Source organism: Aythya ferina (genome assembly GCF_964211825.1).
Source record: "Aythya ferina genome assembly, chromosome: 6".
NCBI lineage: Eukaryota > Metazoa > Chordata > Aves > Anseriformes > Anatidae > Aythya > Aythya ferina.
In genome coordinates this window covers 27,905,075-27,919,127 of record NC_140303.1, presented here as the reverse complement: position 1 = coordinate 27,919,127, position 14,053 = coordinate 27,905,075, and the positions used below count along the sequence as shown (strand labels likewise).

At 44.7% G+C, this 14,053-nt stretch overlaps 1 protein-coding gene across 1 annotated transcript in view; it reads right to left on the bottom strand.

Moving 5' to 3' along the window:
- The window catches only part of TFCP2L1 (transcription factor CP2 like 1), a 37,719-nt gene that overhangs the window by 20,128 nt on the left and 3,538 nt on the right, over positions 1 to 14,053 (bottom strand). Inside the window, exon 2 of the mRNA XM_084524509.1 lies at positions 12,775 to 12,926. Within this exon, the coding sequence (XP_084380635.1) occupies positions 12,775 to 12,926 (152 nt within the window). The remainder of the gene's footprint in view (positions 1 to 12,774; positions 12,927 to 14,053) is intronic.

Genomic DNA, 14,053 nt, shown 5'->3' with positions numbered 1-14,053 from the left:
TAGAAATAAAAGACTTTTGGCAGCTGATGTATCAACAGGGCACTGCATTTCAGTCAGGTTCCCTTCTTCTGGGTGCTCGTGTGAGTGACCGTATCACTAGAGTACAGAGATACATGTGCATACTTGGCCGGCTGGGGCGGGGGGTTGGAGGACAAGAGGGGCTATGTTGGAGCCTCAAATGTTTGCACAACACTCCTACTGATGTCAATAGGAGTTCTGCAAACAGGAAATGACCCTTGAATCCAGCACGCAGCTTAGGGGATGTGGAGGAAAGAATAAACCATATGAAGTGCCAAATTAAGCACTGGAAACGCACACAGATCTTAACCCATCTCTTCACACATAAGTAAACCAAAGTAGAAAGTGACCTCCCTTTCAAGACTGCTGAACAACAGAAGTGGATGCTGTAAACCATAGCGCTGAAATTGAGGTCTTCTACACTAACTCAAGAAACTCTCTGATATTCCCTCTGATAGAGGTTATTATTCACTTGGCAATTTTAAGAGAGAAGTACATTATCTACCCACAAAATCAATACTATTGTATTAGCGTAAAAAGATCAGGCTCAGGTTCACAAAATCAGTGATACAGTTCATTGCCTAAATGGATTTACACAGCCAAGAATCTCTTGCACTTGCAATTTGCTCCCAAGCAAACATCAGGCTAATTAAACATTACAGAAAATTAGTTTAGGATTCAAGACCATGAGCTTCCAAGAGACAGTAGAATACATCTATGACCGTACTCAGATGGTGTAAAAGGACAGAGAAATGCCATGAACTGCGTTGCAGAGGCAGGCAATGCTAGAGCCACAAGCACTTCCAGTCATTCAGTAAGCATCTCAGGACTTAGCAGTTTTTTGGGACAAGTTGATGCTCTGCTATACTCCTACTCTTTGGGCAACCTGATTTGCTTACTTGAAGTTCCTAGGAGACAGAAGAAAATAATCAGCATGAAAACATCGACCACATTCCCTTCAAACTAGCATCGAGCATTCAGAAACTCCTCAGTGTGCATCTTTCAAGCACTCACATGGGACGGGAGCAATTCTGCAACCCAGCGAACAACAAGCACCACACATCTCATTCTGACAGGAGTAGTTCTGCTTGGAATAAGTTAGAAACAGATTCTGCCCACTGGTAAGAAAGAAACTGTTGTGGAGACAGAGTTAATATTGAATGGAAAGCCAAATAGGAAGTAAAATGCTTTGATGAAAGATATATGGGTCATCTGATGTAAGCCCTGGAACTCAGTTTACACCATGAAAAGCCTCATTCAGAATGGTATTTCATGCTAACTGCTTTCCCTTTAGCATCCCAATGTTCAACTCCGGTTACAACACAGGACCGTTATCAAAACAACACAGCTCCCAGCTGAACTTTAAACAGTTTATTTCACTCTGTAGAACTCTGAGTGAGAATTTGGTCCTAATTCCTCATACTTCCTTCGTATAAAAATGCTCCAGTATTGATTTTGAAAAGCTCATTCTCCCTATAAATTATCCCAGCAAATTCATTGCTTCATGGCTAATGTTACCTGTAATTCATAACACTAAGCTGTTTGGGATTTTTTCATTAAAAGCTCTTTCCAAACCTTCCAAAGCCTATGTTTCCGCCCCATTGCTACCAGCAAAACTCTTGAAATGGTAAAGTACAATGCCAGTCCTAAAACTGTAACAACTGCAGGGAAAAAAAAAAAAAAAACACTAAAGAATCAGTGCTTGGATTCTGGAGAACAAGATTGCTTTGCAAAATCAATGGAACAACAGTGACCTAACCTGAAGAAAGCTGAACAGAAGTTGCCCAAGGCTCTGGTACACAGATCATCCATGAATCCTGCACTACTGACTCTCCAGCCCTAACAAGCACAGGCTGACAGTCTGCACAAACTAAATCATTGTTACTTCAGTATCTAAATCTGTAAAGAAAAATGGATGCTAGCGTGACTAAAACCCCATCTTTCTGTCTTCAGTTTCAGACTGCAGCTGGCTAAGCTCAAAACATGGTGAGTTCCCCTATGCTGAATTTTTCCATCTGCCTCATTCATTAATACAGGTTAGACTAGATATTTCCAAGTCAAAGCTTGGTGGTAAAGCTGAAGTCAGGTGCTGATGCTGAGACTTTGCAATGATTCAACTGAACAGTCTGACCTTGAGCAGGGCAGCAGCCACTCCTCAGCCGACGAGGGTTTGGTATCCACTGTGCTCATGTGGTAGGAAGAACCCTAAGAAAATGTCTGTGGTGATGGAGAACAGTGGTGGCAGTTTCACAGCAGTCCCCCTTTACCAGCATGATATTCAATACTGCTGAACATTCATCTTAAACCCAGTGCTAAAGGCCAGCAACCTGCCGAAACCCTCTGTGCTCTCAACACTGGCCGGCCATAGCTGTGCCACCAAGAATTCACAATGGCCCCAGAGCTGGTGACCTACCTGGTCTCAGGCACCTAAAGCCTGGTATCGGTGTCTTTATCACTACCTGAAATGAAGAAGGTGTTTTGAAAGCAAATCCCTAGCACAAATGATGCCACAGCAGCCTCCTGCCTGCCTTCCTGCGCGACCTGGTGCGCCTCGCACAGAGCTTGCCACAACCCTTCTTCCCTACCTCAGGCAGGGAACAGAATGGTAATAAATATTTGGATAACCACATTACATTCCTGAGATGCAATTTGTCTCCTGGCTTCGCTGAAAGCTTTGGGGGCACCAATAAAAACCTGGGCGGGTGATGATACAGTGTAATTTGTATTTTGAGCAGACAGTCCCTGAGCAACAGCAAATTTATGCAATCACCTCCTATGCTAGATTTGAGCAACTCTGCTTCACAAACACGAGTAATATCCAGCAAAGTAGTAACCACCCAGGTCCACAGAGTTCCTGCCTGGTGATTCATAAAGCAATTGTATCTATTCTAAAGAGACTATTTATTCTATACACTGCTTATTTTCTTCACTTCTATTGTCTGGCAATTAATGTACATTAAAAGCAGGTATGACCAATTAGTCTAGGGAGAACTGAAAGTCAACAATTTGCTGCAGCTGACAAATAATTTGGTTGAAAAAAGGAATGTTTTCACATTCTCAAAAGGTACAAGACATAACAGTTTCAGACATCAGCGACTCTGGTCAGCTTCTGACCTTAAAAGATTATCCTAATTTCAAGCTCAAAAGTTACATTTTGTTCAATGATTATTTGCTACACAACCACAATATCCTGCTTTCTTTTTGTGTGTTTTGGTGTTACGTTTCAAGAGTCACTTACACTATGCATTTTGCGGTTTTCTGCACAATACATCAGTACGATACACTAATTTTCTATTAGGCAGCTGATGTTCCAGACCAGTATGACTCAAGCCTTACTTAACCTAGCCAAGTAGTCTGCTTGTCTTTCCAGCAATTAATTAAAACCTAACCTTATACTAGGCAGTATCTGCGACAAAAGTCAGTGGACAGGAAAAAAAAAAAGAAATTGTGAGTCCTCTTTCTCAGAACGGATCCACACAGCACTAGACAGAACCAGCCTGGAAACTGTTTGATTATTAAGCCAAGCTGACCAATAAAAATTCCATTTAGCAACTTTATATGGACATCCTAAACAGTGCACAGATAAAGGCAAAGGAATGCTGACAGCTGAATACAGCACACAGAAGGAGGGGGGAGGAAAAGGGAAAAAAAAAAAAAAAAAGGAAAAAAAAAGCTTTTCTCCTCCCAGACCAAAGCACATCCAGCAGGTAGGAGGATCACCTTTGAAACAACCAAATGCAAGTATTCAGGGCATCGGGAACACACAAAGATTCTTCTGACAAGAAAGATTAATGAATCCACAGAGTAAACAAGACAAGAGTGGCTGAGCTGGCATGCTTGATTGCCCACACCTTCTTAGCCTGACAAAAGCAGAAATAAAACTTAGCCTAAGACTTGCCAAAGCGTCCCGTGTGTGGACACTCAGCACGAGGAACAACAGCAGAATCCAGAACCCTCCCTTCCCAGGCCACAAATGGCGTTGGATATTCTGCAGTTGCTACAGCCTCCTTTGACAAGATGCTCTAGGAGATGTTTATCCAGAGGATATTGTGAATTCAGCAGCTACACAATAGGCCACCCTGAAAGCTCCCGCTATGCTAGGAGCATGGAAATCCTGCAGAGGAGGACCAACTGTGGGCCAGGCAAAGCAAAAGGAACATAAGAGTCATCCTGACACACCAGACCCATCTTGTCCCGCATCTCATCTTCAGCAGCAGGCAGTTATAAGGGCCCAGGGCTGGAGCCGGGTGAAGACAGCAAGCCCTTTCCTGGCCACAACTCCCGAGTTTCTGGTATCCAGTGTCCAGTTTGTATCCGTATCAAGCTGCCCAGTCAGACCAATGCTCACAAACTCCTCTTTTGCATGATCTCCATCTGAACTGGGGCTATAAAAAAATCACAATTCATATATAATTATAGTAAATAAAGCCCTGCTTTACTATTTGCAGTCTGACCCATCCCTTCACCTGCCTCCTGGCCTGTTCCTCTTTGCAGCAAAGCTATGGGGTCTCCACTGTGTTTCGGTACCCGTGCGAGTCTAACACCAAAGAGACTTGTCCTACTTGCCATTGCCACTAGAGCAACGTAACAGCCCAGTCCAACAACACTTCTGGTTCCAATACCACACCACAGAGCTGCACTGCCATCATGCCTTTTCCTGGGGTTCTCCTTTTACAATCTACCCCCAGCTCGGGTGTGTGGGGGGGTTCTTCGTCCCCTTCTTTTCTCTTTCTGTGCCTCTTTCTTGTGGGAAAGCCCAACACATGCCTCAGAGCCGAGTTTGCTGGAGGAAAACTTCAGTGCTCGTTTACTATATGAACATTTGGCTGAGCCCTCGTCTTCCCAGACTTTTGAAGATGGTCCATTTTACAGTGGTGACACTTCATAGCTAACAGGCATTAGAAGAAACACTCTTCATTTAGAGTGGTTTCCAAAGAGCGGGATGTATATTTAATTCCTCCAAGACTAGTCTAACTTGAATCAAGGACGCAAAACCAGACAACACAGAAACACTCCGAGTTTCTAAATTCATTGTGTGTGCTTGGTCTTCTCTTGCACAGACCTCACCTACTTTGCTGGAGCTTGGCAACTCACCCCACCTAATCAAAGCCATGGTACATGTTGAGATTTTTAATACTTATTAATTGGTGAAGGAATGACAGACAAACTTCTGAGAGAAAATGGAAAAAAAAATATGTGTTGTGAACATAATTTCTTCCTGTATTTCAACTTCTCTAGCATGTACTTGAAACACCCGGGACTATCTGGGTCACATCTGTCCAGCTCAGAAATCCCCATCCCCCTCTGTGTAAGTAAAAAAGGCAGGCTTTTTCTGGTTTCAACCTGTTCTGAGTCAATTTGGACAACAGGTTTTATAGCTCTGCAAGACTAGCTTTGTGTGTAATATTTACCTGAGTCCCAGATAACTAAGAAGAATGGTCTCAGGTGAGGGTGCAGAAGAGGGATGCAGAAGAGCTGAGTACAACTCCTGACCCCCTCCAGCCCTCAGGTAAGTCACTTCCTCCACCACATTTCTGCAGTAAGGTAGAGAAAGGTGCGGCAGAAAGGAAGTCCCACAGCACCTGGCTTCTCATTGTGCCTTCTGCGCAGTGGGGGAGATGTGATTGACAAATGCCCCATCAAAGCAGGCTGCACCTTTGGCACATGTCATAAACGGGACACCAAGCCAGGACAAGAGAAAGCTTACTGCTCAAATACGTGCTGTACAGTTTCAGAAACATAAATGCTTGGTATGAAGCAAAGAGGAAAAAGGGTATTTTTTTCCAGCCTCTTTAGAAACAAGGTGTCATACATACATTACTCCTATACAAACAGCTAACCACATCAAAGCTGAAGTGCTTTCTAAGTTTCTGATTGCTACATAAAATATGATCTTTTAGGACACCACAAGTTGAGAAAAGGTAGCTGGAAAGCTTACATATCCCCTCAGGCTGCCAAGAACACTGATACAGACATCAAATGTAGAAATTCAGGCAAGCTTCACTCTCAAAACTACAGGAATCTCAAAGTAGATATGGATAATGGAGGAAAGTAGAAAAAAAATAAAAATAAAAAAGCAACATGGAATAGCAGGAAAAAATCTTGGCTGTATTATCTGAGTTTTCACAACACTTGTAGCAACTTCTGAGCACTTCCTTCACGGATATTGAAGATTTATGGAAGCAGGAGAACAAAATGCAGTCTAGGGGCTTCCAGTAGGAGTTGTGCACAGCCTACAATCCAGCAAGTTCACAATCCCACTTGAATTTCATCCAGATGTTAGCAACAGAAGTATTCCAGAAAGAATAGAAAACAGGCTCTTGATTAAAAGACAACTGAGATTCTAGCTTCCTAGGGACAACAGAAGTCAGATGCTCTACTTATGCAGAGGTGCCCTGTCATCTGAAGCAAGATTCATAGTGAGCTTAGGGATGGTGTGGTTTGGAGACAGGGTTGTTTATCCTGGGCTGCCAAGTGAAAACGGAGCTGCCAAGCATATGGGGAAATAGCTGCTAGCACGATTCATGGCTTCAGCTGAGACATCAGAACCTATTCAGAGCTGTCTTCAAAGTAAGGTAAGAGACAAATTCTTTCTTCAAAACCAAAGAGGTGCACAACAAGAACCAAAAATGCCAAATAGCCAGCCTCAGATGTGGAAAAGACAAGCTTTGTTAGCCATTTCTTGAAGCTATCTGAACCCAGAAACAGAGTGGTAAGAGGTGGAGCAAGGAGCAGTACAGCATCCCACAAGGATCAGGGATCAAGGATGGGCAGCCACCAGGGAGCACCTCACATGCACAGCCTCAATGACACAAAGTCACATATGTGCCTGTGATCTCAAGCAAAGGTAAAGTGTATGTTCACATGGGACAGGTCACCAACAGCAGAGGTCCTTGAGATACCCATCTCTGGTCAGTGGCAGCACCAATTGATAGGAAGAGAGGCAATTCTGCAGATGGAACACAGCAAAAATATCCTCACAAACAAAGCTATAATTAAACCAGAAGCACACCCAGTCAGAGCTGGTCACTCAGCCTCCTCTACACTTCATTTAGGCAAATAAAGAATTGTTCCAGGAAAACTACAAACATTCAGACAGTTGTGACCCCATAAAAACTCAATTACGTACGAGTTAACGTCAATACAAAACAGCTTTTTTCATTTACTGTAAATCTCAGTATTTAAAACTGAGTTCTTTGGCTGCAGAAGATTAGACAACTGTATTTGAACTTTAGACTTTTTTAAGGGAGACAAAGGTTCTCTTCTGCCTTCTTCTGCTGTAAGCAACTTCATCTCCTACCCAAGCAACCAGCAATCATCTTCCAGATGTCCTCTTCAGCTGTTCACTGCCCTGTGCTTTCTGCACCTTTCTTGGAAGGGAAATCGGAGAATGTCTGCAGTGAGCTGAGGCAAGACAACAGCCAGCAGATTTTAATACAGCACAGTTTACCAGTTAATGCACACGCATATTGAACCTGGACACATGCCCAGAGACTGATATTTGGGGCTTTCATTCATGTGTGACAGAATGCAGCTAAGTCCATCTTTAGCTTCATGAGGCATCTGTTGCTCATGCACCACTACAGCAACGCTCCCAATATCATCACAGGTCTTCTCGGATGTTAGTGGTTTTCTCTCATGGTTTGGGTTTTTGGCTTGTTTGTTTTCTGAACTGTCTAGGACTGGCAATAAAGATAACTCTTGGAAGACGCTGCAAAGCAGAGATGGCCAGCCGTCCTAACCCTAACCATCTGCATGCTGAAACACTCCCATGGCTGAGACCCACAAGTCACATACCACAGGTCTGGAGAGCCAAACAGAGCCCAGGAAAGCTTTACAGGCAGGTGATGGCTGGTTACTCTGAAGGACCACTGGGGGCCAGGGTTGGGTTTGGCACACAGCTGGGTCTTAGTGACCATGGTCATCAGCCCGAACCATCCTCTATTTGGAGCAATTTAGATCTCTGGCTCTGAGCCAACCCAGCACTGGGCATGAAACAACATCATGACTTGAGCAGCTCACAGTCCACATGTGGTTCTGGTGCTACAAGCCAGTTCCCTTGGGCAACAATTTTTGCTTTGTGCTTTTTTTTTTTTTTTTTAAATGAACAATTTTATTTCCTCACATTTATTAGCATTCAGATCTGCTGTGCAGTGCTCGTTTCCCCTGCATTCCTCCTGGTGCAGTTTCTGGAACCACCTTCATTGCTCCCATTTCTGTCCATGTTTGAAACTGGTTTCAACCAGCCCTGGTCAAACCACACCCCATATGACTGCAGACCATGGAATATGCAACTGCATCAAGACCTCTTGCTAAAGCAGTGGTTTGTAATATGGTCGCTGGTTGATTGTTTGTCTGAAAATCCTTATCCACAAGAGACACTGAAATAGTGCTGAAAGGCCGGCTAGTTCCAAAAACGTTAGGCGATGTTTGTGCTGCAGACTTCTGGACAGTGTAGCTCTGCTGACAGATGTGCTCCCTGACCAAGGGAGCAATGCCAGCAGCAGCAGCTCCTCGTAGGAGAACACAGCACCTTTACCAGCTTTGTGGATCAAAAGGGTAGTGGTTTACAACACCATGCCAGCACACCTATACTTCCTTTTTCAGATGAATAATCCTCTTGTGGTCCACTAACGATCTCTTACCTTATAAACTGCCTTCAGGATTACCAAACTAAGATCATGTTCAATTCAGACTTACAGGGCTCTGGCTCCAATTTCCCAAGGAATGTGGAACGCAGGGGGGAAGAGATCAGGAAAGACAAGTGTAATGAGTCAGTCTTTGGAAACCAAGCTAAGGATTTGACTCTAGATACTTGATTTACTGACTAGTTCTAGAGCGGCAGCCAGTGAGCATTCATGGTTTCAAACTGGTGCAGACAAGCTTGGGAGCCTGCCACTGCTGAACATCCCCAAGTCAACTTAACACAGCGCTCCTTAATGCCCCCTCACAAATGCCCCCACTGCCCTTGCTGAGAACAGCTTCTCCAGCTCAGGAGTCCCCTTGGATTTCTCCTTTATCCCTGTAGGAGCCCAGTACCACTGACCATCTGTCTGGGTCCACCCAGCAAAAGGCACGGGATGCCATGCTGGTCCACAAGCCTGGAGCACTCTGTTTATACATGAATGCAGCCACCGGGCATCCCTTCCTCCTCACCCCTGTGAAACCTTTTCAGACCTTATTTAAGGTCTCCTCTCTCTACTATGCAACTTTACCTTCAATTTGCTGCCATTTTTTTCCAGCTTTTCCCCTTCCAGTGCACCATCAGAACAGAGCTGTCTTCTATCCCTTTCTGTACATGAGCTATCTCCTGCGTTGGTCCAACTCACAAACCAGCACTGAACTAGTAACTAGTTGTTAGTAACTAGTTGTGCAGAGTGAGCATGGGCACACAGCCACTTCAGTGACAGAAGGTCAGCTATTGAGGGGTGAGAGCTTCAGTCAGGAAGGAACATTTGGACAGCAGGTGGCAAAAATCACCCAGCCAAAGCGCTAGGAAGCCGAAAACCCCAACACAGTCTTCATAGTTTGGCTGTGTAACTGCACTGGATGTGAATGGCTTTGTTGGAGATGGGACAGCCACTGTTCCTTTGTATCTGTGCAACCAGAAGCCAGCTGTAACTGCTAGAGGAACAGGCATTAATAAAGTTACATATTTCCTCAGGTAACCTGATTCAAAACTCATGCATACAGGGAAGAGGGGAACTTTTGTGTAGCTGGCCAGATGCAACAGGACAGAGTGAGGGTAAGATGCAATTGGTGTCCCTGTGCTTACAGGGAATGTAAGGCGATGAGATGTAGGGTAGCAGTCCGAACTGCTTCATGAGATGGCATGGTCACAGCACACCGGGGTCAGCTCTTCTGCCATGCCATAACCAGCAGCTGTGTCAATCTGAGCTGCCTTGAGCTTCCCTTCGTGCACCTCCTCAGGCTCATACGACACAAAACTCACAGAAACTTCAGCACCATAATAAATTAACTTACACATAGCAAGATCATTGAGATCAATGTGGCAGCACCTGTATGGCACTCCCTGGTTTGTGCTGAATAATTTTCAAGCCATAAGGAGTTGTAATAGTTTCTTCTGGCTTCAGAGGAGTAAGGGGAAAGAAAAAATACCTATACAAAAGGTACCTACTGGGTAACTATACAGCTCATGAATCAGAAGTAGTTCCTACAGAAGAGTTTGTTTGCCTCAAACACTTTTTTTTTTTAATTTTACACAGACATCCTATTTTTTATTCCAGAGGTCAATAGACAAAGAACATGCTTTTGACACAGATGTTAAGAAAAAAAAACACTAAATACCCTTTTATATAGATGTTCCTGAACACAAAAACATCTTGCAAGACAAATCCTCATTGCTTTTTAACCCCAGGCCACATCTTCACTAATACTGCACCAACAGAAGTCAGACTCCCCAGTTCTGACCACAGCTGATTGAGATGTGTGCCCAGCATCTTCTTCTCCCCATATGTAACCATCCTCAGTGATGACAAACTTCTCACAGCAGGACATATCCTCATGGAAATAGACTCCAGTCCCTTCTTCCTAACTAGCACAGGCAAGGGATTTTGGTCTAAGGGACATAGCATCAAGCTAGACTACAAGTCAGATGACTTTAGGGCCAAGGCTTGCCCTTGCTACCAGACAGGGTCAGTGCTGGGAAAAGAAGAGCAGCTGCTGGTGTGGAATATGAGGCAACCTGCTGAAGTAGAGTAGAAAGGCTTTTACAGTAGGCACCCCACAAGATCTCAGGAAAACAAAATACCACACACCACATACAGAGAGCCACCACATCCATCTACATACAGAGAGCCTTGGCTTTGAACTGAATTTTGAGAGGATCTCAAAGAAACCCAGAGGATCACAGTGTAAGATGAAGATGAGTTGCCTGGGAGCTTAAAGAAATGAGGCGAAGATGCTGATGAGAAGGTGGCAGGCAGTTGTGGTGCTCCTGCCAAGAAGAACAAAAAGCAATGAGACATTCAACTCAGAATGAAGGAGCAGAGGCACCACCTTTTACAACTAATTACCCCTAAGACTCCCTAGGAAAGCCAACAGCACCAGAGTTCCCATACTTCTTACCCCAGCCCCTTCCCAGCTCTACCCCACTGCATGGCTTCTGCCAGCCTCATGCCTGCTTCATTCTTCCAGGCCTGTTCAGCCCCGAGGACAGGTTCTGCAGGGACACATCCCCGCTTTTCCCCTTGAGGTAAAAAAGACAGGTGCAGAAGATACCTGAACTGGCCTACCAAGGAAATAAGTCAGTATTGTGTCAAGATGGAAAAGGAAATAACTTTTTGCGATAATAAGCCTAGCACAACATAATCTTACCTACAAAGGCGGCAGTAGTCTTGATTTTCGTAGTAAAACCTGGACTGATCTAGTCACACGGTTCCATTGAAACTCATGGTATTGTGTAGAGTTGTGTATTTTTTGCCCTTCCAAGGTTTAAAAAAAATAAAATAAAAAGGTGCTGCCTGAAGTATGCTAAAGTATTTGGCAGTCAACTGCTTCTCACAACAGATCTTTTACTCTGAAACTGGAAATAATTTTGTGTTCACAGAAAGATTCATGCTCATCTCACTCTTGATATGCCCCATGCCACCTCCTGAGGTTTGCTGTATTTGGATGGGAATCTGAACTGAGAATACACAGGCACGAACCCCAAGCATCTTCTGATGTACAAGACATCTGGCTCCTTGGGTAGAGCCTGCAGCACGTGGCAGATCTTTCTAGTGGGGCTCTATTGATCTACCAGTGAGCAACACAGATCCAGCAGCCAGCTGCATCTGTGCTAAGAGCCCCATGGAGGTCAGGGCTCTGTTTTGTACAAGCATTGAGAGAAATCCATCCTGAGACACTCAAGTGAGCTTCATGCTCGGTGTTGAGCTTGAATAGTTGGGACAATATTCAGAAGCAGGAGAGGACATCAGCAACACGGGGCAGATAGCCTTCAGCTCATTGCTAGTCTAATGCCCTTGTTTACAACCTGGCAGGCAGCATAGAAAGTTTTCACATAATCTGTGCCTGGAGAGGTCTGAACCCTCTGGGACCCACACGCAGGAGGTACTGCAAAATAACAGTCAAACTCCAACCACAGATGTGTATGCACAAATTCTGCCAAAGGGGAAAAAAGCATAGAAAAAATGCAGCGTTTGTTTATCCAGGAGTAAAAATTAGTCTATAAAGTCATTTATGGATGACCTAACTATGGAGAACCCCAGCAATTTGTCAAGCTAGGAACTCAGCAGAGCAGAGCCACGCCACCCAGCCAGTAGGAACAACATCACGCTCTGCCCAGACCACTGAGGAGCCCACAAGTACTCCCTAGCTCATCCTCTGTGGCAATACCCTCCAGGAGCACTTGAGGACTTGCAGTGTTAAGGACCCTCCCCAGTCCAGAGCTCACCCATCTGCTAAATTCATCTGGCCTGTCAAGATGAAGGTAGGAGGCTGTATTCCAAATTGTTGAAGATCAAGCCAGTACCTGGCCACATGGTGCATGCTATAAAGCTGCTTTAAGTCAACAATTAAAAATCAGTGGTACTTCATCATCTTACATCAGCTGACAATCTGGTATACAAATGTGAAAAATTAAAAAGATTCCTCCTTTCCTCCATCCCCCTCCCCATATCTTTCCTTCTTTTCCCCTTCCCACTGCCCGCCCAGCGAGGTACAAGTATTGGATTCATTCTCTTTCATGAATCATTCCCAGGAAATTTGCCCTCCTTCATGTAGTACAAACCCTACCTTGGTTGAGGTAGGTCAGGGTTTCTTCATGCAGTTTCACAGCAGGTGATGTGGCTGTGCAAAGGACGTACTGAAACGGAGGCAATTTGGCTTCATTCTCAGGAGACAGCTGAGGTTCTTCCTGCTTGAAGATCGGCAGTGCAAGGACATCTCTGAAACATACAATTCACACACATTTAGTTACAAAGCCTTTATGGAATATTCTACTCTCAATCTGGATTTGATTCTCGTGCTCGGCAATAATGGAGATGATCTCTGGAGAAACACTGAGTTATGATGGCTAAAAAAGAAAGAATTTGGCCTGCATAATGTAACAAGGCAGCTTCTGCCTCTAGGATGTCAACACTGGACACAAAAGAACACAACATTAGCAAAACAGAGTATTTCTGAAAATTAAAATGTTTTAAAAACATAAGTTAGATTTACTTTTTAGTTAAGCAGTTTCCCCTGACAGAAGTATCAGAATGAGTCCAGAAGAGGGCCACGATGATGATCGAGGGGCTGGAGCACCTCTCCTACAAAGGCAGAGGGAGTTGGGGTTGTTCAGCCTGGAGAAGAGAAGGCTCCAGGGAGAGCTTACAGCAGCCTGCCAGTACCTAAAGGGGGCCTAGAGGAAAGGTGGGGAGGGACTCTTTGTCAGGGAGTAGGGATAGGACAAGGGGTGATGGCTTTAAACTAAGAGAGGAGACATTTAGATTAGATATAAGGAAGAAATTCTTTTACTAGGAGGGTGGTGAGGCACTGGAACAGGCTGCCCAGAGAATCTGTGGATGCCCCATCCCTGGAGGTGCTCAAGGCCAGGCTGGATGGGGCTTTGGGCAGCCTGGGCTGGTGGGAGGTGTTCCTGCCCATGGCAGGGGGTTGGAATTAAATGGGCTTTAAGGTCCCTTCCAACCCAAACCACTCTGTGATCTGTGAACCCACCTCTCTGATAAACTAAAGTCTATCAGAAGAAAAAAAGCAAGAAAGGACACTATTTTGACAGCTAAATGTCAGCTTAGTAAAAGTTCTGCAAGTACTAGCAAAGGGTCAGAAGCCCACATATGCCTGTTGTAAAAAAAAGGAGCCATGCAGGTACCTGTCATGGACTGCTGGATTACTCGTCTCCTAACATCTCCTCACACCCTCATAAACCTGGCCCTGAGAAACAGCACAGCCCTTCAGACAGACTACCCTCACGAAAGCCAACAGGTGCTCAGCAGCAGCTTCACAGGGAGCCGTGCAGTCCCAGCTCTCCCTCCCTTACAAGCTGTTTGTGCTGCCTTACAGCCACACGGAT